The sequence below is a fragment of the Bombina bombina genome, chromosome 10 (assembly GCF_027579735.1).
Source record: "Bombina bombina isolate aBomBom1 chromosome 10, aBomBom1.pri, whole genome shotgun sequence".
In the NCBI taxonomy this organism is placed as follows: domain Eukaryota; kingdom Metazoa; phylum Chordata; class Amphibia; order Anura; family Bombinatoridae; genus Bombina; species Bombina bombina.
Genome location: NC_069508.1, coordinates 40,436,332 through 40,457,588, shown reverse-complemented (window position 1 = coordinate 40,457,588; position 21,257 = coordinate 40,436,332). Strand labels below are relative to the sequence as shown.

The window sequence follows — 21,257 nt, the reverse complement described above, 5'->3', positions numbered from 1 at the left end:
ACGCAATGCTACCAGACTTGTATTGACATAAATGACTACAACATCCATACGCAATGCTACCAGACTTGTATTGACATAAATGACTACAACAACCATATGCAATGCTACCAGACTTGTATTGACATAAATGACTACAACAACCATACGCAATGCTACCAGACTTGTATTGACATAAATAACTACAACATCCATACGCAATGCTACCAGACTTGTATTGACATAAATGACTACAACAACCATACGCAATGCTACCAGACTTGTATTGACATAAATAACTACAACATCCATACGCAATGCTACCAGACTTGTATTGACATAAATAACTACAACAACCATACACAATGCTACCAGACTTGTATTGACATAAATGACTACAACAACCATACGCAATGCTACCAGACTTGTATTGACATAAATGACTACAACATCCATACGCAATGCTACCAGACTTGCATTGACATAAATGACTACAACAACCATACGCAATGCTACCAGACTTGTATTGACATAAATGACTACAACAACCATACGCAATGCTACCAGACTTGTATTGACATAAATGACTACAACAACCATACGCAATGCTACCAGACTTGTACTGACATAAATGACTACAACAACCATACGCAATGCTACCAGACTTGTATTGACATAAATGACTACAACATCCATATGCAATGCTACCAGACTTGTATTGACATAAATGACTACAACAACCATACGCAATGCTACCAGACTTGTATTGACATACATGACTACAACAACCATACGCAATGCTACCAGACTTGTATTGACATAAATGACTACAACAACCATACGCAATGCTACCAGATTTGTATTGACATAAATGACTACAACAACCATACGCAATGCTACCAGACTTGTATTGACATAAATGACTACAACAACCATACGCAATGCTACCAGATTTGTATTGACATAAATGACTACAACAACCATACGCAATGCTACCAGACTTGTATTGACATAAATGGCTACAACAATCATACGCAATGCTACCAGATTTGTATTGACATAAATGACTACAACAACCATACGCAATGCTACCAGACTTGTATTGACATAAATGACTACAACATCCATACGCAATGCTACCAGACTTGTATTGACATAAATGACTACAACAACCATACGCAATGCTACCAGACTTGTATTGACATAAATGACTACAACATCCATACGCAATGCTACCAGACTTGTATTGACATAAATGACTACAACAATCATACGGAATGCTACCAGACTTGTATTGACATAAATGGCTACAACATCTTGTGTTCTCTGTTGTCAGGCTTTTGCAGCCGTATACAGAGGAAGAAACGATATGTGTGAGTGTCACTGCGTCATTGCTTTGTTTAGAGAGAGGAAAAGCATTTATGGAGAAAGGGAAAGACTGGATGAGACAGGACAGTGGCTCTGATTATCACAATCGGGCAGCACACAAAATCTGTGGGGGCTTTTTTGAGCAATATATTGCAATGTACAGTATATGTCTCTTCTTGACATCCAGACCCCTGCATAGCTAGTTAAACAACCCTTAAAGGGACAGTGTACTGTTTTTTTTCTTCTTTTAATATGTTCCCAATGATTCATTTTATTTAAGTGTATTCAATTTCTCCTCTATCTTGATTTTGTCATTTGAAATAGCAGATTTTGCCTGTTGTATCCCCACCTACATGAAAAAGTCACTATTTAAAGGACCATTACCTACAGCATAATTGCATAATCAACAAGTTAAGTGCATGATAAAAAAGGCAATGCAATTGCACTTATTCTATATTTTAAAATGACAAAATTAAAAATGTACTTTAATTTGCCTGCCCCTATATCATGTGGCAGCCATCGGCCAATTACAGACAAATATACACTCTGAACAACTGCACATCCTCAGTAGGAGAGAAAGTGTGCATATAAAACGACTGTGCACATATTGATAATAGAAGTAAATTGGAAAGTCTCTTAAAACTGCACGCACGATCTGAAGCATTAAGTTTAATTTTGACTTTAGTGTCTCTTTAAGTGCTGGTTATAGAAAAGCTTTGTAAACAAGAAATTGTAAGGAAAAAATCACAATCGCAGTGGGGGGGGGGCTTGGAAAGAGAGGTACTAAAATGTTAATTTTCCATTGTTCTCTCTAAGCATTGGTCTCATTGTTTAACGGTAGATAAGTTAAAGAGGATTTTGTGTAAATATAAAAAGATAATCTAATGGTGTCTGCTCTCCCTGCAGGATCGGTCCATTTAATCAGGTTGTAATTTCAATTAGCAGAGACAGCTATTTCATATTAAAAATATATATATAAACAATCAATGGCCCATGCATTTTAAACTTTGTACCTTTTTTAACAAGTGATTGTAAATAAGGGGAAAACAATTTTACAGTACTCGTCCTTTTAAAGGGACAGGAAACCCCAATTTTTTTTTCATGATTTGGACAGAACATACAATTTCAAACAACTTTCCAATTTACTTCTATTATCGAATTTGCTTCTTTCTCTTGTTATCCTTTGCTGAAGGAACAGCATTGCACTACTAGCAGCTAGCTGAACACATCTAGTTAGCCAATCACAAGAGACAAATGTGTGCAGGCACCAATCAGCAGCAGCTCCCACTAGTGTAGGATATGTGTGTATTCTTTTTCAACAAGGGATACCAAGAGAACGAAGCACATTAAAATAATAGAAGTGAATTTAAAAGTGTCTTTAACACCCCCCCCCCCACCACCACCACCCTCGTGTTCCTGTGGTGTTCAGCTTATTTAATATTTAATTTTAAATCAACTTTCATGAGAATCAGCTGAGTAGGTATCTGTATGTTTATGCCATCTATTTGAATGGTGAGACAGTAAAGCAGTGATTTTTAACCTTTTTTTTGCTGTGGCACACTTTTTTACATTAAAAAATCCTGTGGCACACCACCATCCCGAAATATGTCACACTGTTGTCAGTCTGCCGTGGCACACCTGAGGATCTCTCACGGCACACTAGTGTGCCATGGCACACTGGTTGAAAAACACTGCAGTAAAGCATAGTAGTGAGTAGGTTATATTTCATAATAAGTACCTTGATTAGCTAGAAAATATGCAATAATGAAGGTCTCTAATAGTGTAATGCAGCTGTGGAAGAAATAATCGTATGATGCAGCATGCAGATTTAGGAAACGGAGGCTGCGCTGGTTTTCACAGCACACAGATTTGTGAATGAAATGGAGTAAGCACTTTATTTACTGACACCCTCCTCCCCATGTTCAGGAGATCATCAGAATGAAGTCGCTGGTGCCGTGTAACTGACCAACTAATCACAGACCACCTAATGGATATTGACAACTATTTTTATGGTCAATATTACCGATTAGTTGTTGCAGCCCTAACTCAATACAGTAGATAGATTGATTCCCCAAAACTTCACCATAATAATTTACTTTTATTTAATCTTTGATATATATATAATAAGAGAGAAAAACAACAACAACAATAATATATATGTAGGAAGGCTGGCTATTAGCTAGCCTGAATTTGTAGGAGTAGTCTTACACCTTATAAATACTTGCTCTGGTCTCTCCCACCTTGTTAGCGTTTTTTTTTTTCTCATTTTGCCCACCCATCTCTTTATTTTCTCTTTATTATTTACCTCCTATGGGTATGTCTCCTTTTAGGCATACTGACCATGTGACCACGGCACATCTTAGGTCACTTTCCCTTTCAGGTTTGTTGATTGTTACATTACAGTAAGAGTCCTAGTACAAATATATATATATGAGAGAGAACAAGAGAAAAAAAAGATATAGATATATATATAGAGAGAGCAAGATATATATATATATATATATATATATAGAGAGAGAGAGAGAGAGAGAGAGAGAGAGAGAGAGAGAGAGAGAGAGAGAGAGAGAGATTTATATATTTATGTAGAGAGAGAGAACAAGATATATATATATATATATATAAGAGAGAGAGAGGATGATATATATATATATATATATATATATATATATATATATATATATATATATATATATATATATGAAAGAGAGAAGATATAAATATATATGTATATTATAGAGTACGATATATATACATAGAGAGAGAATGATATATATATATATATATCTATAGAGAGAGAGAGAGAGAGAGAGAGAGAACAATATATATATATATATATATATAGAGAGAGAGAGAGAACAATATATATATATATATATATATAGAGAGAGAGAGAGAGAGAGAACGATATATATATATATAAGAGGGAGAGAACGATATATATATATATATATATATATAAGAGAGAGAGAGAGAACGATAGATATATATATATATATATATAAGAGAGAGAGAACGATAGATATATATATATATATATATATATATATATATATATATATATATATATATATATATATATATATAGAGAGAGAGAGAGAGAGAGAGAGAGAGAGAGAGAGAGAGAGAGAATGAGATATATATATATATATATATAGAGAGAGAGAACGATATATATATATATATATATATATATATATATATATGAGAGAGAGAGCTCCCACCCAGCAACGACCTGCACCATCGCTGGCCGATGCAGAGAGGGCCACAGAGTGGCTCTCTGCATCGGTGGGTAAGAAAAGGTATTGCAGTGATGCCTCAATCTCGAGGAATCACTGCAATACCTTGAAAGCAGCTGAAAGCGATCACGATCGCTTCCACCGCTTAAAACCCCTGAGGACGTACAGGATACGTCCTTGGTCATTAACTGACACTTTTTTGTAGGACGTACCCTGTGCGTCCTTGGTCGTTGAGGGGTTAATTACAAACTGAATGTTGTGCTCATTTTACAAATAGATGAGCTGCTATGATTTTTACTTGTTTAGCAGTTAATTGGGAAATCTTTGAAGCAACACACATTTGTTGCTTTTTGTTTTCCTTCCGTTTTCACAAACGCTAGTGTTTTTTATTGCACATATCTGCGTCTGGCGGTGCTAACTGTTGGTGCCAGTGTGTTCCTATCTTTGGTATCATCTTTAATTCTCTGTTTTGATGACTTGGTACTCACATGTGCTCCAGACTTTTCTTGTGATATCCTTGTCTCCAAATGTACAGCCCTAACCACACTCAGATCTAACTAGCGCAGGACTTCCTCTTTACCCTTCCTGATCCCTTTCCTAAGGCTAAAAGGCTTTATGGTCAAATTGTTTTTTACCTAAAAAATCCAGTGCTTGTTTACTGCATTTTCCTCTTCTATAATAATTCATTTTGTTGTTGCATTTTGAAACTGCAGTACATGGAGTTTAAAAAGGAAAATAAAACCCAAAATGTTTATTTCATGATTCAGATAGAGCATACAATGTTAAACAACTTTCTAGTTTACTTCTATTATCAAATTTTCTTCGGTGTCTTGGTATCTTTTTGTGAAAAGCAGGGCCATAACCTCAGGAGTGTGTCTGGACCACTACATGGCAGCGGTTTTGCCAGAATATTATCCATTTGCAAGAGCACTAGATGGTAGCACTATTTTCTGCCATGTAGTGTTCCAGCTGCCTACCTAGGTATCTCTACAACAAAATACCGTATTTGCTCGATTATAAGACAAGGTTTTCTGTCTGAAAAAACAACCTTGTCTTATAATCAAGGTCGTCTTACTTTCAAACTCTATTAAACCTCAGATCAGCGGCGCCGAGAGACGCATGGAGGTCACTCGAGCTGCGCGGGGTCACAAGTGCTGAGTGGGGGTCACTTGACCCAGATCTGACAGAACTAACGTATATGTACCGGTACTTCTCAAAGACTGATCATAGGAGCACAAACTGATAGGTAGGGCTAAGGTGCACACTGAATACCGTACTACAGCATCTACAAAGCATGTACTGTGTAACTCATGTGACCCCCGCGCTTAAGTTTGCCCTTTTGCTCCCTAGCCCATACGGGGCAACTGGGCTAGGGAGCAAACTGGCAAACTTAAGCGTGGGTCACATGAGCTACACAGTACATGTTTGTAAATGCTGTAGTACGGTATTCAGTATGCACCTTAGCCCTATCTAGTCTGTGCTCCTGGTTAGAGCACATCTTTGTGAACTACATATCCCATGAAAAATAAAAACAAATACGGGTGCTGTTGTTTTTCCCTCTGATACATGATAGTTTGGGGGGATTGTCTTATAATCGAGCCAATACGGGTATATCATGGGAACAAAACAAATTTGATAATAATAATAATTTTCAGAATCACACATTTTTATTTTGTTTCATATCCCTTTAAATTGTGATTGATATCTTAAAGGGATATGAAACCCAATGTGCAGTTTATATAATGCATAATATAAGTGCAAATACCTTAAATTTTTAGTTCTGACTCCTTTTTTTCATTATTTCCTTTTGAATATCCTGTCGGTTTCAAACTCTCTGTGAGACTCCTATATGAGTCCTATCACAGAGTGCTACCTAGGTAGGCTATACCGACACACTTCACCGGATTCTGGCACATGCACAATTTCACAGAAGTGAGGTTATTACCAATGTCACTTGCTTTCATAGATAGCAGTACCCGGCAACAGTGTGTGACCCAGCACATCTGCCCCTGCTGTTGCACATGCGTTAGACCTCAGTGCATGCCACCAAGTATCCGGGAACGCACCAGAGGTAATTAATATGTAAGGAAATTCAGTGCATTCATTTGTCTTATATAAGTAGAACACCGGGCAGCTCATACTTGCCATTTCCTATACATTCATGACCCTTTAACTGAAATCTTTCAAATATTTTAAGAAGCTTTTTGAACTACTCCGAAAGGAAAGTCTGTTTTTTTTTTCTTCATCTGCTAAAGCAGTGCTTGATTTGTTATAAGGGGAAATATTCAGTCTTTCTGGTAGAAATAATAATATAAATAAAAAGGGTGGATTTACCTAAGCTCTTGATAGATATTTCACATCTTTTTTTAAAGGAGCATGAAACTGCTGAGACCAACATCAATACAGTGGTTACTACGCACTACGCTATTGTTTATTTTTCTCCGGTGCCTGTAGCTCTCCTCAGAACCATTCTCTCATTTTAACCTATTACATCTGCCACTTGATAACGCTTTGCATTTTCCTAATGGGCGCCACCATCCTGGAGGTGTAGGTGCCACTTGATATAGCTTTGCGTTTTTCTACTGGGTGCCACCATATTGGAGGTGTAGTTGCCACTTTATATAGCGTTGCTATCTGAATCAGGAAAGAAAAAAAATTGGGTTCAGTGTCCCTTTAATTAGACAATTAGCAAACACTACACAATGCAGACTGCAAGGTGTGGTTCCCTTATTAAAGGAACAGTGTAGTCAAAATTAAATGTTCATGATTCAGATAGAGCAGGAATTTTTATGCAGCTTTCTAATTTATTCCTATGATCATTTTTTCTTCATTCTCTTAGTATCTTTATTTGAAAAAGCAAGAATGTAAGCTTAGGAGCCGGCCAATCGGCAAGCGCTACCCAGGTGCTGAACCAAAAATTGGCTAGCTCCTAAGTTTACATTATTCCTTTTTTTAAATAAAGATACCAAGAGAATGAAGAAAATGAAATAGGAGTTTAAATAGGAGAAAATTGGAAAATTGCTTAAAATTGCTGCTCTACCTGAATCGTGAACATTTAATTTTGGCTAGACTATCCCTTTAACTATTTCACTGCTGGGCTGCTCACAAAACTGTCCTTAGTTGGAACACTGGTGAGTAGTGACAATGCAATTGAATTTGTGTCACTTTAGTATTCTTCATATGTTTTATTATTATAGTTTTTAAAGACACAATTTGACTTGGCATTCTGATGCAAAAAATCACAAGCTCTATCTAATTCATTAGAATGTGCAGCTTTTGCATTACAAATCGATTGTATCTTTCTTGAGATCATTATAGGATTATCAGATTGCATGAACATTGGTTTTACTTCTGGGGCAGCAAAACAATTCACTATCTGTTAAAAGCAGCCTTGTGAGAGAGAGAATTATCTACAAGTTACGGGATTACTGATGCCTTTCAAGGCTTGCTGATTAAAAACAAAACTCCAGTTTTCAAAGCACTGATACCCATATCTTAGCTTCAATGTAGGAATTAAACTTATACCTTGTAATTACTAGATATTTATGTTGTGTTGCTATAGAATAACATATTAGACAAGTATAAAAAGATTTTTAAACAAATTTACACTTTGTTTGCTGCAATTGTATTTCAATAGCCAAACTCCACTCACTACTTGGCTTCGTTGGTGCAGCTATTTAGGACTTGTTATTGGAATACATAATGCTACATAATGTTACTAAACAGTTATTATGCTAGCAAATGTTGCATTGGTTTGGAGTTCCCTAAAGGATCACCCTGTTGTGACCAATTAAGGACGGGTATGTAGCAAGGTAAGGCTTGAGATGTCTGCAGTATACATTTTAAATCCTCAAAATTGGAAAACACATACTTTGGTTGTTAAAGGGACAGTATACACCCATTTCCATATAACTGCATGTAATAGACACTACTATAAAAAATAATATGCACAGATACGGATATAAAAATCCAGTATACAACCTTTATAAACTTACTTAGAAGCTTCCAGTTTAGCTCTGTTGATGATGTAAGGTTGTGTCACCTACTAAAAGGGCCTGGGAAATCAGGAAGGGCAGACATACACCCCGCATATGAAAAGACCCTTTAGACAAAAAGGAGCAGCGGGAGTATACCTGGGTCTACATCTGATACTTTGGGGCTTGGTGAGGAGTCTGAATATCAGCACAATTTCCAAGATTACAAGTTGTGCGCTAAACCCGGTGCGTAAATAACGCTACAAATTTACAGCTTCCGCACTTTCCATAGCACTGCCATTATAAGTTACAGAAAAACCTTCTTGTGTTGTGCGGTATGGTGTATTAAGCTCCATACCACACAAAAGCCTAGGCCTGACATTACGTACTCGTGCACGTTTTCCCCCATAGACATCAATGGAGAGAAAGTGTTAGAAAAACATTCCGTGATCGCTATAATACAATCCCCATTCATGTCTATAGGGACAAGAAAGTTATGTAAAAACCTAACATAAACCCCTAGTCTAAATACCCCTAATCCATCGCCCTGACACTAAATAAAGTGAATAACCCCTAAACCGCCGTCCCCCGCATCGCTAACACCTAAATAAACCTATTAACCCCTAAACCGCTGTCCCCCCACATTGCAACTACTAAACCTATTAACCCCTAAACCGTCGGCCCCCCACATCGCGACACACTAAGTTAAAGTATTAACCCCTAAACCTAACACCCCCTAACTTTAAATTAGTTACAATATAAATATCTTAAAATAAATAAAAACTTACCTGTGGAAAAAAAAAAAACTAAGCTTAAACTATAAATAAACCTAACAACTATTTAAAAATAAAAATAATAAACGGAAAAAAAAATTCTAACACTACGAAAAAAAAAAATAACATTACAAAAGAAAAACACTTAAAATTGCAAAAAATAAAAATATAAATATCTAACATTACAAAAAATAATAAACGAAATTATCCAAAATAATAAAAATTAAACTTAATCTAATACCCCTATAAAAACAAAAAATCCACCCCAAAATAAAAACTCCCACTAATTTAACAATAAACTACCAATAGCCCTTAAAAGGGCCTTTTGTAGGGCATTGCCCTGAAGCAATCAGCTCTTTTACCTAAAAATTTTTTACAAAGTACCCTCTAACAGTAAAACCCCCCACCCAACCAACCCTCCAAAATAAAAAAGCCCAACTCCCTGTCTGACTCATACTTACTGCCATCTTAGTATTGAGACATGTGGAACGAACTCCGAAGTTAGTACATTGAACAACCTTCTCGCCTCACTTAAAGGGAATTTAATTACTAATGTGTTTTCCTGTTCCTCCTTTCCCTTATTCTACTTCCCCTCCCCCTCCCTTTTAGGAACTCTATTTGTATCCATACTTATGCAAAATGTTGAAATGCGGATATGTTTGCACCTATTCCCGACCGAACTCTGTAACCCTCAGGTCGGGCTTGGTGCTGTGCATTGTGTTAATCAGAATTTTCGCAAAATAAAAATTTATTTAAAAAAAAAAAGCCTTACTCTAAAAAAACCTAAGCTACCCATTGCCCCTAAAGGGGCATTTGTATGGGCCTTGCCCTTAAAAGAGCAATCAGCTCTTTTGCTGCCCATTAAAATAAAAAATCCCTAATCTAAAAAAAAAAAACCTAAGTCTAACCCCGAAATAGGTACTCACAGTTCCTGAAGTCCAGCGGTGAAGGTCTTCTTCCAGGCGGCTCTATCTTCTTCCTGGAGGTGCGGAGCAGTCTTCCCTGATGCGCAGTTCCGGAGCAGCGGTCCTCATCAGCGTGGAGGCTCCTCTTCATGCGATCTCCGCCGCACACTGAAAATTGAATGTAAGGTACCCCTTTTATATTTGGGGTACCTTGCATTCCTGTTGGCTGACCTTTTCAAATCGGCCAATAGGATGAGAGCTGCCTAAATCCTATTGGCTGATTTGAATATTTCAGTCAATAAGAATGCAAGGTACACCAAATATAAAACGGGTACCTTGTCTTCAATCTTCAGTGTGCAGCGGAGATCGCATTAAGAGGTGGCTCCGCGCTGGATGTTGTCGCCATCGCCGCCGGTCCTGCTCAGCTCCGTGCCGCCACAGCTCCTCGCCACCGGGGTGAAGATAGAAGAAGCCCCCGTGATTAATGAATATGTCGACGCCTGGATGAAGATGGATGTCCGGACTTCAGGAACTGTGAGTACATTTTTTGGGGTTAGTGTTAGTTTTATTTTTGTTTGTTTTTTTGAGGTTTTTTTTTTCTCCAGATTAGGGCTTTTAAGGGCAATGCCCATACAAATTGGCAATGGGTAGCTTAGGTTATTTTTAGACTTAGGTTTTTTTTGGGGGGGGGGTTACTGTTAGGGGGTACTTTGTAAAAAATTTTTTATGTAAAAGAGCTGTTTAACTTAGGGCAATGCCCTACAAAAGGCCCTTTTAAGGGCTATTGGTAGTTTATTGTTAGATTAGGGGGTGTTTTTATTTTGGGGTGGCTTTTTTGTTTATATAGGGGTATTAGATTAGGTTTAATTTTTATTATATATAATATAATATTTATTTTTTGTAATCTTATATTTTTTTTATTTTTCGTAATTTTAGTGGGGGTTTTTTTGTTGTAATGTTAGGTTTGTTTTATTTTTCGTTTATTTTAGTTTTTTAAAATAATAATGTTAGGTTAATAGTTTAAGCTTATTTTTTTTATTATTTCACAGGTAAGTTTTTATTTATTTTAAGGTAGTTAGTATATTGTAACTTTAATTTAAAGTTAGGGGGTGTTAGGTTAAGGGGTAATAGTTTAATTTAGTGTGTTGCGATGTGAGGGGCCAGCGGTTTAGGGGTTAATACTTTATTTTAGTGTTGGCGATGTGGGTGGGTGGCAGAGTAGGGGTTAATAGGGTTATTATAGTATTTGTGATGCCAATTTAGGAGTTAATAGTGAATTTTATGGGTGTTAGTGTACTTTGTAACATTTTTATTATGAGTTTTGCAAAACATTTTTGTTTTGCAAAATCCATAACTACTGGTTTCTGATCACGAAATGGATCACGGCGGTATAAGCTATAACGCTAGCGTAATAACCGGACTGCACAACCTGTAATACAGGCTCAATGAAAATTCCACACTCAAAAAACATTTTTTTGAGTGCGTATAGCCGTACCGCCACGACTTGGAATACGGGAGACCTGCATATTCCGCACGCAAAGGCCAATTTTTCAGCGGTATAGCCGTACCGCAAAACTTGTAATTTTACCCATTGTTATAAAAAAATAATCAAACATTTATACAAAGAAAAATCTAGTGTACAATGTCCCTTTAACATTTTATATTATAATCCCAAGGTTGTTACTGTCCTGTTAAGCTAGAAAAATAATGCATACAGGTATACCTCACTTTACAGCGCTTTGTGGAGCTGAAGTTCAACCTCCAAGGACTTTGAAACAGTGCTGTACTCATCGTGAGATTGCAAGAAAAGTGACTGGCACCATTTTGTTATGCGCAGTTCACCCTGTTTACAGCATTACAGTCTCAGTATTGTATTCTGGCAAACTGTACTATAGTAATTGTCACTATTTTACAGGTGCAGTTTTTATTGAATACTAATTGAATACTGTGCTCTTCTAGGGGCATATTTCTGATTGTGTGAGCGGACATGATACTATATAGCCGAGCGGATCATGTCCGCTGCACATTGATAAATGCCGACAGCATACGGCCCCCTGCAGATTCACGGCCAATCGGCTGCTAGCAGGGGGTGTCAATCAACCTGATTGTATTCGATCTGGTTGATTTCTGTCGATTTCTGTCTGTGGCCTCAGAGCAGGCAGACAGGTTATGGAGCAGTGAAAAGAAAGCTTAAACTACATTGTTTCACTTTCAGGCGGTTTTACAGCGGGGCTCCGATCCCTAACCCGCTGTATGAGCGAGGTATATCTGTATTTATATATAAAGAAAGAGTATAGATCACATGCTGTGCACCCCAGTCTGAAGAAGCAACATAGTGTCCTGTAGACTTGCAATATCTTATTAATAACTATACGTATCACTTCCTGTATTACTATTCTTCTATTTATTACACACATAAGTCCTCTTCTCTTACTCTGCTCCACCATGTTCCTGCTACTGAATGCACATGAGCTAAAAGAACTTATCCTTATCTGCTGTAATATGTAGTGGTATTTTTACATTTTATGTTCTGAGAAAATGGTTTTCTATAGTATTTAGTTGATGAACTGATTATTTTTATCTGCCTGTTGTAGGCTTATTTTAGAAATTATTTCTGGTATTAAAACACTTTTTACAATTATTGGTGGTTTAGCTTGTAAATTCACCTGTCCTGTAACCACTCTAATGCCACATGATTAGATTGCAAGTTTATGAGCCCACCTGTAGTGTAACCACCTTAATGCCTGTTGATCAGATGGCACTCTCATAAGACCACTTCTCCTATAACCATCCGAATCCCAGGTAATCAGATGGCAAGTTTGTGAGCCCACCTCTCATGTAACCATTCTAATCCCAGGTAATCATATGGCAAACTTGTGAGCCCACATCTCCTGTAACCAAGCTAATGCCTGGTAATCAGATGGCAAGTTCATGAGCCCACCTCTCATGTAACCATCCTAATCCCAGGTAATCAGATGGCAAGTTTGTGAGCCCACCTCTCCTGTAACCACCCTAATCCCAGGTAATCAGATGGCAAATTTGTGAGCCCACCTTTCATGTAACCATCCTAATCCCAGGTAATCAGATGGCAAACTTGTGAGACCACCTCTCATGTAACCATCCTAATCCCAGGTAATCAGATGGCAAACTTGTGAGCCCACATCTCCTGTAACCAAGCTAATGCCTGGTAATCAGATGGCAAGCTCATGAGTCCACCTCTCCTGTAACCATCCTAATCCCAGGTAATCAGATGACAAGATTGTGAGCCCACCTCTCATGTAACCATCCTAATCCCAGGTAATCAGATGGCAAGCTTGTGAGACCACCTCTCCTGTAACCAAGCTAATCCCAGGTAATCAGATGGCAATCTTGTGAGCCCACATCTCCTGTAACCAAGCTAATGCCTGGTAATCAGATGGCAAGCTCATGAGTCCACCTCTCCTGTAACCATCCTAATCCCAGGTAATCAGATGACAAGATTGTGAGCCCACCTCTCATGTAACCATCCTAATCCCAGGTAATCAGATGGCAAGCTTGTGAGGCCACCTCTCCTGTAACCACCCTAATCCCAGGTAATCAGATGGCAAGTTCATGAGCCCACATGTCCTGTAACTACCGTAATGCTAGGTGATCAGATGGTAAGCACATGAGCCTACCTGTCTTGTAACCACCCTAATGCCAGGTGATCAGATGGTAAGCTCATGAGCCCACCCTGATGCCAGGTAATTAGATGGCAAGCACATGAGCCCATCCTAATCCCAGGTAATCAGATAGCAAGCTTGTGAGCCCACCTCTCCTGCAACCACCGTAATGCTAGGTGATCAGATGGCAAACACATGAGCCCACCTGTCCTGTAACCGCCCTAATGCCAGGTGATCAGATGGCAAACACATGAGCCCACCTGTCCTGTAACCATCCTAATGCCAGGTGATAAGATGGCAAGCTCATGAGCTCACCTGTCCTGTAACCGCCCTAATGCCAGGTGATAAAATGGCAAGCTCATGAGCCCACCTATCCTGAAACCGCCCTAATGCCAGGTGATCAGATGGCAAACACATGAGCCCACCTGTCCAGTAACCATCCTAATGCCAGGTGATCAGATGGCAAACACATGAGCCCACCTGTCCCGCAACCATCCAAATGCCAGGTGATCAGATGGCAAACACATGAGCCCACCTGTCCCGTAACCGCCCTAATGCCAGGTGATCAGATGGCAAACACATGAGCCCACCTGTCCCGTAACCGCCCTAATGCCAGGTGATCAGATGGCAAACACATGAGCCCACCTGTCCCGTAACCATCCTAATGCCAGGTGATCAGATGGCAAACACATGAGCCCATCTGTCCCGTAACCACCCTAATGCCAGGTGATCAGATGGCAAACACATGAGCCCATCTGTCCTGTAACCACCCTAATGCCAGGTGATCAGATGGCAAACACATGAGCCCACCTATCCTGTAACCGCCCTAATGCCAGGTGATCAGATGGCAAACACATGAGCCCACCTGTCCTGTAACCATCCTAATGCCAGGTGATCCGATGGCAAACACATGAGCCCACCTATCCTGTAACCGCCCTAATGCCAGGTCATCAGATGGCAAACACATGAGCCCACCTGTCCTGTAACCGCCCTAATGCCAGGTGATCAGATGGTAAGCACATGAGCCCACCTGTCCTGTAACCGCCCTAATGCCAGGTGATAAGATGGCAAGCTCATGAGCCCACCTATCCTGTAACCGCCCTAATGCCAGGTGATCAGATGGCAAACACATGAGCCCACCTGTCCTGTAACCGCCCTAATGCCATAATGCTAGGTGATCAGATGGCAAACACATGAGCCCACCTGTCCTGTAACCATCCTAATGCCAGGTGATAAGATGGCAAGCTCATGAGCCCACCTGTCCTGTAACCGCCCTAATGCCAGGTGATCAGATGGCAAACACATGAGCCCACCTGTCCTGTAACCATCCTAATGCCAGGTGATCAGATGGCAAACACATGAGCCCACCTGTCCAGTAACCATCCTAATGCCAGGTGATCAGATGGCAAACACATGAGCCCACCTGTCCAGTAACCATCCTAATGCCAGGTGATCAGATGGCAAACACATGAGCCCATCTGTCATGTAACCATCCTAATGCCAGGTGATCAGATGGCAAACACATGAGCCCACCTGTCCCGTAACCATCCTAATGCCAGGTGATCAGATGGCAAACACATGAGCCCACCTATCCTGTAACCGCCCTAATGCCAGGTGATCAGATGGCAAACACATGAGCCCACCTGTCCTGTAACCATCCTAATGCCAGGTGATCCGATGGCAAGCTCATGAGCCCACCTGTCCTGTAACCGCCCTAATGCCAGGTGATCAGATGGCAAACACATGAGCCCACCTATCCTGTAACCGCCCTAATGCCAGGTGATCAGATGGCAAACACATGAGCCCACCTGTCCTGTAACCGCCCTAATGCCAGGTGATCAGATGGCAAACACATGAGCCCACCTATCCTGTAACCGCCCTAATGCCAGGTGATCAGATGGCAAACACATGAGCCCACCTATCCTGTAACCGCCCTAATGCCAGGTGATCAGATGGCAAACACATGAGCCCACCTGTCCTGTAACCGCCCTAATGCCATAATGCCAGGTGATCAGATGGCAAGCTCAGGAGCCCACCTGTCCTGTAACCGCCCTAATGCCAGGTGATCAGATGGCAAACACATGAGCCCACCTGTCCTGTAACCGCCCTAATGCCATAATGCCAGGTGATCAGATGGCAAGCTCAGGAGCCCACCTGTATTATGACCACTTTAATGCTAGGGAATCATTGGGCAGCGTCACATTCAGCGATAATGTTGTGTGTTCCATATGTTATGTATGTTATATGAAGTTTATACAAAAATTTACATCTGGTTTCATTACAGTTAAATTTCTGATTTTGGGAGGGGGTTTAAACTTGTATGATCAAAAGGTTTTGTGAATTAACATGAATATTCTCAGTAGCCCCTCACTTATTTCTAAAAAAAATGAGTTGTTGCTAGGTCATGTTTTTAAAGTGACATTACACTGCTGGGCACAACTACAACAAAGTGCTTATTATATTGTTCTTGTCCTTCCTTCTGTGCCTGCAGATCTCTGAATTTAACCCCTTACCGGTGCCAGTTACTGAAGCTTTGCATCTTTACCTAAGGTGCCACCATCTTGTAACTTAAAGGGACACTAAACTCAACATTTTTCTTTATATATTCAGATAGAGGATACACTTTTAAACAACTTTCCAATTTACTTCTATTATCTAATTTGCTTCAATCTTTAGTATCCTTTGTTGAAGAAATATCAATGCACATGGTTGAGCCAATCACACGAGGCATCTATGTGCAACAACCAATCAGCAGCTACTGAGCCTATCTAGATATGCTTTTCAGCAAAGTATATCAATAGAATGAAGCAAATTAGATAATAGAAGTAAATTAAAAAGTTGTTTACAATTGCATGCTCTTTCTAAATCATGAAAGAAAAAAAATTGGGTTTCATGTCCCTTTAAGTATTCTTGCACTCTGTGACAGAAGTGGTGGCCATTTACAGATCAGTGAGGTGCTTTATTGTGCCCTTAGGTCATTGTGTATAATACAGAGAGAGAGATTTACATTTGTGCAGTGACTTCATTGCTTTATATTATTCATGTGGCCTTTATATGTTATGTAACTTTAGAATTGTGTATAAAAACTGCAAAACGGTAAATCCCCCCCCCCCCCACTTTGTATTGTGTGCACTTACCCAAAGTACACGATACAGCTGTGAAAAAGCCAGTCAAATTACTGATCTATGAGTGGAAGAGTGCACCCATTATGCAGATCCAGAGCTTTACTGGCCGACCCCTGTAAAGGGTTAAAACAAATACAACCTCTCTGACGCGAGCTATAGGCACAGGAGGAGAGTGATAGCATCTTGAGTAGTAACAATTCAGTTGTAGTTTTGTCCAGCAGTCTAATGTCCCTTTAAGGAACTGTGGAGGGGTTTATAAAGTGTAGTCCAATAACTTATATTTCTCAGTTACCATTGTACAATACCATATAACACTCATGTCTGTATGCTGTATCTTATGTGTAATCTTCTGTGCTATGACAGGGTGCTTTAAGTCATGATGATGTCATGTACAGTATAGATGATGTCATTATCCAAATGTGAGTGATGTTATTTGTATTGTTTACAGCAGTGTTAATACCATACGTTTAAGTTTGTGTTGCTTTGTGAAAACTTCATTGTTGTGTTTAATTGAAGATTATTTTTTTTACCATTTAACTGTTAGGAAGTCAAAATTAAACTTTCATGATTTAGATACAGCATACAGTTAAAAAAATCCTTTGTTTAATAATACCATACTGAGGTAACCTCATATAGGAAACACCCTTTTAGATGGGCTGTTCTCTATTCCAAGCGCTTACAGAGAGGTTGATTTCTGCTGCTACTTCTTGTTTAATAAAACGTTATAGCCAATACTGCAATATAGAATTTTTAAGTTTATGTGTACAGAAAACCCCCCACTGCTATTTAAAATATAAAAATAAAGGTAAAAGATATTTCCGTAAACAACTTCATACAATCCAGCAGGTAAAACAAATGTATGGAAACAAATTAAAGGGCCACTGTAAGTAAATATTTTCTATGCCTATTACTAACTAACTACCCCAAATACGCTTTTTATCAATAGAATTTCATTAACATATCTCTACCGTATATCAGAAATCTTGTCTGAAAATTTAATTGTTTTCCAAACCCACTCCGTGGGTATCCTTTGCTCTGTACCAATCCGTTTACAATACCTAGGTTTCAAAATGGCGCTTTAAACACAAAGTTATTGGTTTAAGTATTTTGAACATGCAGTGCTGAAAATAGTGGGCAGGATAAAGTGACATCATCGGCGAATAAAAGATATAACTTTTAGAACGTTATGAAACTTCGTTTTGGAGAAAATATAGTTCAGTAGGTTTTAATTAATGTTTATTAACTTTAATATGTTAGTTGTTTAGCTTAAAAATTATAACAGAAAGTAATCCTTTAATATGGAGAAAATTATACTTTACAACATCACTTTTAACTTTAATAACAGATTGATTCTGCAGATGAAAATCTCTCTAAAAATCTGTTTTTTTTCACATAACTGCTTTATTCTCCTCACCCACTCTGGTAGAAAATGCAGGGCTCTGATTCTCTGCGGTTATCGATCTGCTTCTTATGAGAGTTTTTAAGCATTTATATTTGATGTGCCCAGCAGCAGTGGGTGAATCTGATAAAATAATCATTTCAAAGATCTCACTGGGATGTTCGTATTAACTGAAATCTTGGCTGAGCACAGAATAGAGGTCAGATGATGCTTTTTTTTGCTAAGATCTGTAATATTGTTCAGTCAGATTCTGTGTTTGTTGAATACATTGTTGCTGATTAATGTTACAATGGTAATATAATTACATTGTTTGCAGAAAAAAATGCATTTTATATTTAGGAATTGGAGAGGCTTAGTTAGTAAAATAAACTACCGACTCAAAAAAAAAAAAAAAGGCTGTTGTAATGCTAGTATATTTTAAAAGGGCATTAATTGCCTCTTCCTATTGTGTAAAAATGGTGCTTGTGCCACACTCCCTAGACATGCCAAAAAGCAAATGATGTAACCTGTAAATCAACTGCTGGTTTATTCAATTTGAAACATTTCAAAAACCTAAGTTACAGTTTTGCTTTTTGGCTTTGCTAGGGAGTGTGGCACAAAGCACAATTTTTACACAAATGCAAGCGGGGTCATGGCGCATTTCATTGTTACTATGTACTTAAATGTGAATTATAATTCAAGGCCTGATGTTTCCTGGGACCAAGAACAATTGCTCATAGAATACTTTAATCTGCATATAAGGAACCCTCCCCTTGCTACTTAATTTTCTCTATGGTTCTTAAAGGGACTGTAAACACATTGTAATTAATAATATTTTTCGGCAGTCTTGCAATAAAGTGGCAAACTGTGTGAGTTTGAAAACGTGTCTTCACGGGCTTAGAGATTAGCGTATAAGCCTACCTAGGTTTAGCTTTCAACTAAGAATACCAAGAGAACAAAGCACATTTGATGATAAAAGTAAATTGAAAAGTTGTTTAACATTGCATGCCCTATCTGAGTCATAAACGTTTGATTTTGACTAGACTGTCCCTTTAAATACATTTACCAAGCCCTCCTGCTTCACAATTTGAAATCTGTAAATATTTGGAAATATTTCCACTTCCTAAAAATTCATCTACTCTCTGCAACTGTCTAGTGATTATTATCTGTACCGCTAATGTTTGATTTCTTTTAACCCTTTCAGATTGCTGCCGACGATGCCTCTCCATAAAGATTCTCAGCAGAGCCCTGTGTACACGGAATTCATTTCCAAGCTGCTGGAGGAATTACAGTTTCAGAGCGAAGATCTTGAAAGTTTAAAACAAAAGCTCATAAGCAAAACTTTAGTTGTGTAAACAGTGAATAGTAAAGAATATACATGGTCTGTACATTCGGCCTGGAAATGAGTTGTCATGTGGTTTTTGTTCATCGCATTTTAAGTTATTTTGTAACAGTGCACAGTCTCTAAATACCATTTATAGTTTAAATAATGGAAATTCTTTGTCTCTCTCATAGTCCTGTGATATATTCAGGAAGTGGTGAGTTTATAGTCTTTTACCTTAGGTAGAAACTCTTGCTCCCCTATATAGACCCTTACTCATGCCGTTCTGTTGCTACCTATACCATATACAGGGCTTTTTTGTGGGGGTACTCACCAATACTGAGTACCCCCCCACCGTTGCCAACTCATAACAGGTAATATTTGTAATCATTATGTAAATACAGGGGGCTGAAAAATACTTCAAACATTGTAACTAATATTGTCCCTTTTGCTTTTCTCAAAAATATTGAGCAGAATTTATCAATCAATGATCAATGAGTACCTTTTTTTATTTTATATTTTAGTACCGGCACCTTTTCTCCAACATAGGTGTGTCCGGTCCACGGCGTCATCCTTACTTGTGGGATATTCTCTTCCCCAACAGGAAATGGCAAAGAGTCCAGCAAAGCTGGTCACATGATCCCTCCTAGGCTCCGCCTACCCCAGTCATTCTCTTTGCCGTTGTACAGGCAACATCTCCACGGAGATGGCTTAGAGTTTTTTAGTGTTTAACTGTAGTTTTTATTATTCAATCAAGAGTTTGTTATTTTGAAATAGTGCTGGTATGTACTATTTACTCAGAAACAGAAAAGAGATGAAGATTTCTGTTTGTATGAGGAAAATGATTTTAGCAACCGTAACTAAAATCCATGGCTGTTCCACACAGGACTGTTGAGAGCAATTAACTTCAGTTGGGGGAACAGTGTGCAGTCTCTTGCTGCTTGAGGTATGACACATTCTAACAAGACGATGTAATGCTGGAAGCTGTCATTTTCCCTATGGGATCCGGTAAGCCATGTTTATTACGATCGTAAATAAGGGCTTCACAAGGGCTTATTAAGACTGTAGACTTTTCTGGGCTAAATCGATTCATTATTAACACATATTTAGCCTTGAGGAATCATTTTATCTGGGTATTTTGATATAATAATATCGGCAGGCACTGTATTAGACACCTTATTTCTTAGGGGCTTTCCCAAAGCATAAGCAGAGCCTCATTTTCGCGCCGGTGTGGCGCACTTGTTTTTGAGAGGCATGGCATGCAGTCGCATGTGAGGGAGCTCTGATACTTAGAAAAGACTTTCTGAAGGCGTCATTTGGTATCGTATTCCCCTTTGGGTTTGGTTGGGTCTCAGCAAAGCAGATACCAGGGACTGTAAAGGGGTTAAAGTTTTAAAACGGCTCCGGTTCCGTTATTTTAAGGGTTAAAGCTTCCAAATTTGGTGTGCAATACTTTTAAGGCTTTAAGACACTGTGGTGAAAATTTGGTGAATTTTGAACAATTCCTTCATGTTTTTTCGCAATTGCAGTAATAAAGTGTGTTCAGTTTAAAATTTAAAG

The 21,257-nt window shown here is 38.7% G+C and overlaps 1 protein-coding gene across 1 annotated transcript in view; it reads left to right on the top strand.

Annotated features, from left to right (window-relative positions):
- RPAP2 (RNA polymerase II associated protein 2) overlaps positions 1–19,779 on the top strand; it is a 102,281-nt gene extending 82,502 nt beyond the window's left edge. Inside the window, exon 12 of the mRNA XM_053694003.1 lies at positions 19,581–19,779. Within this exon, the coding sequence (XP_053549978.1) occupies positions 19,581–19,731 (151 nt within the window). The 3' untranslated portion in view covers positions 19,732–19,779. The remainder of the gene's footprint in view (positions 1–19,580) is intronic.
- The last annotated feature ends 1,478 nt before the right edge of the window (positions 19,780–21,257 follow it).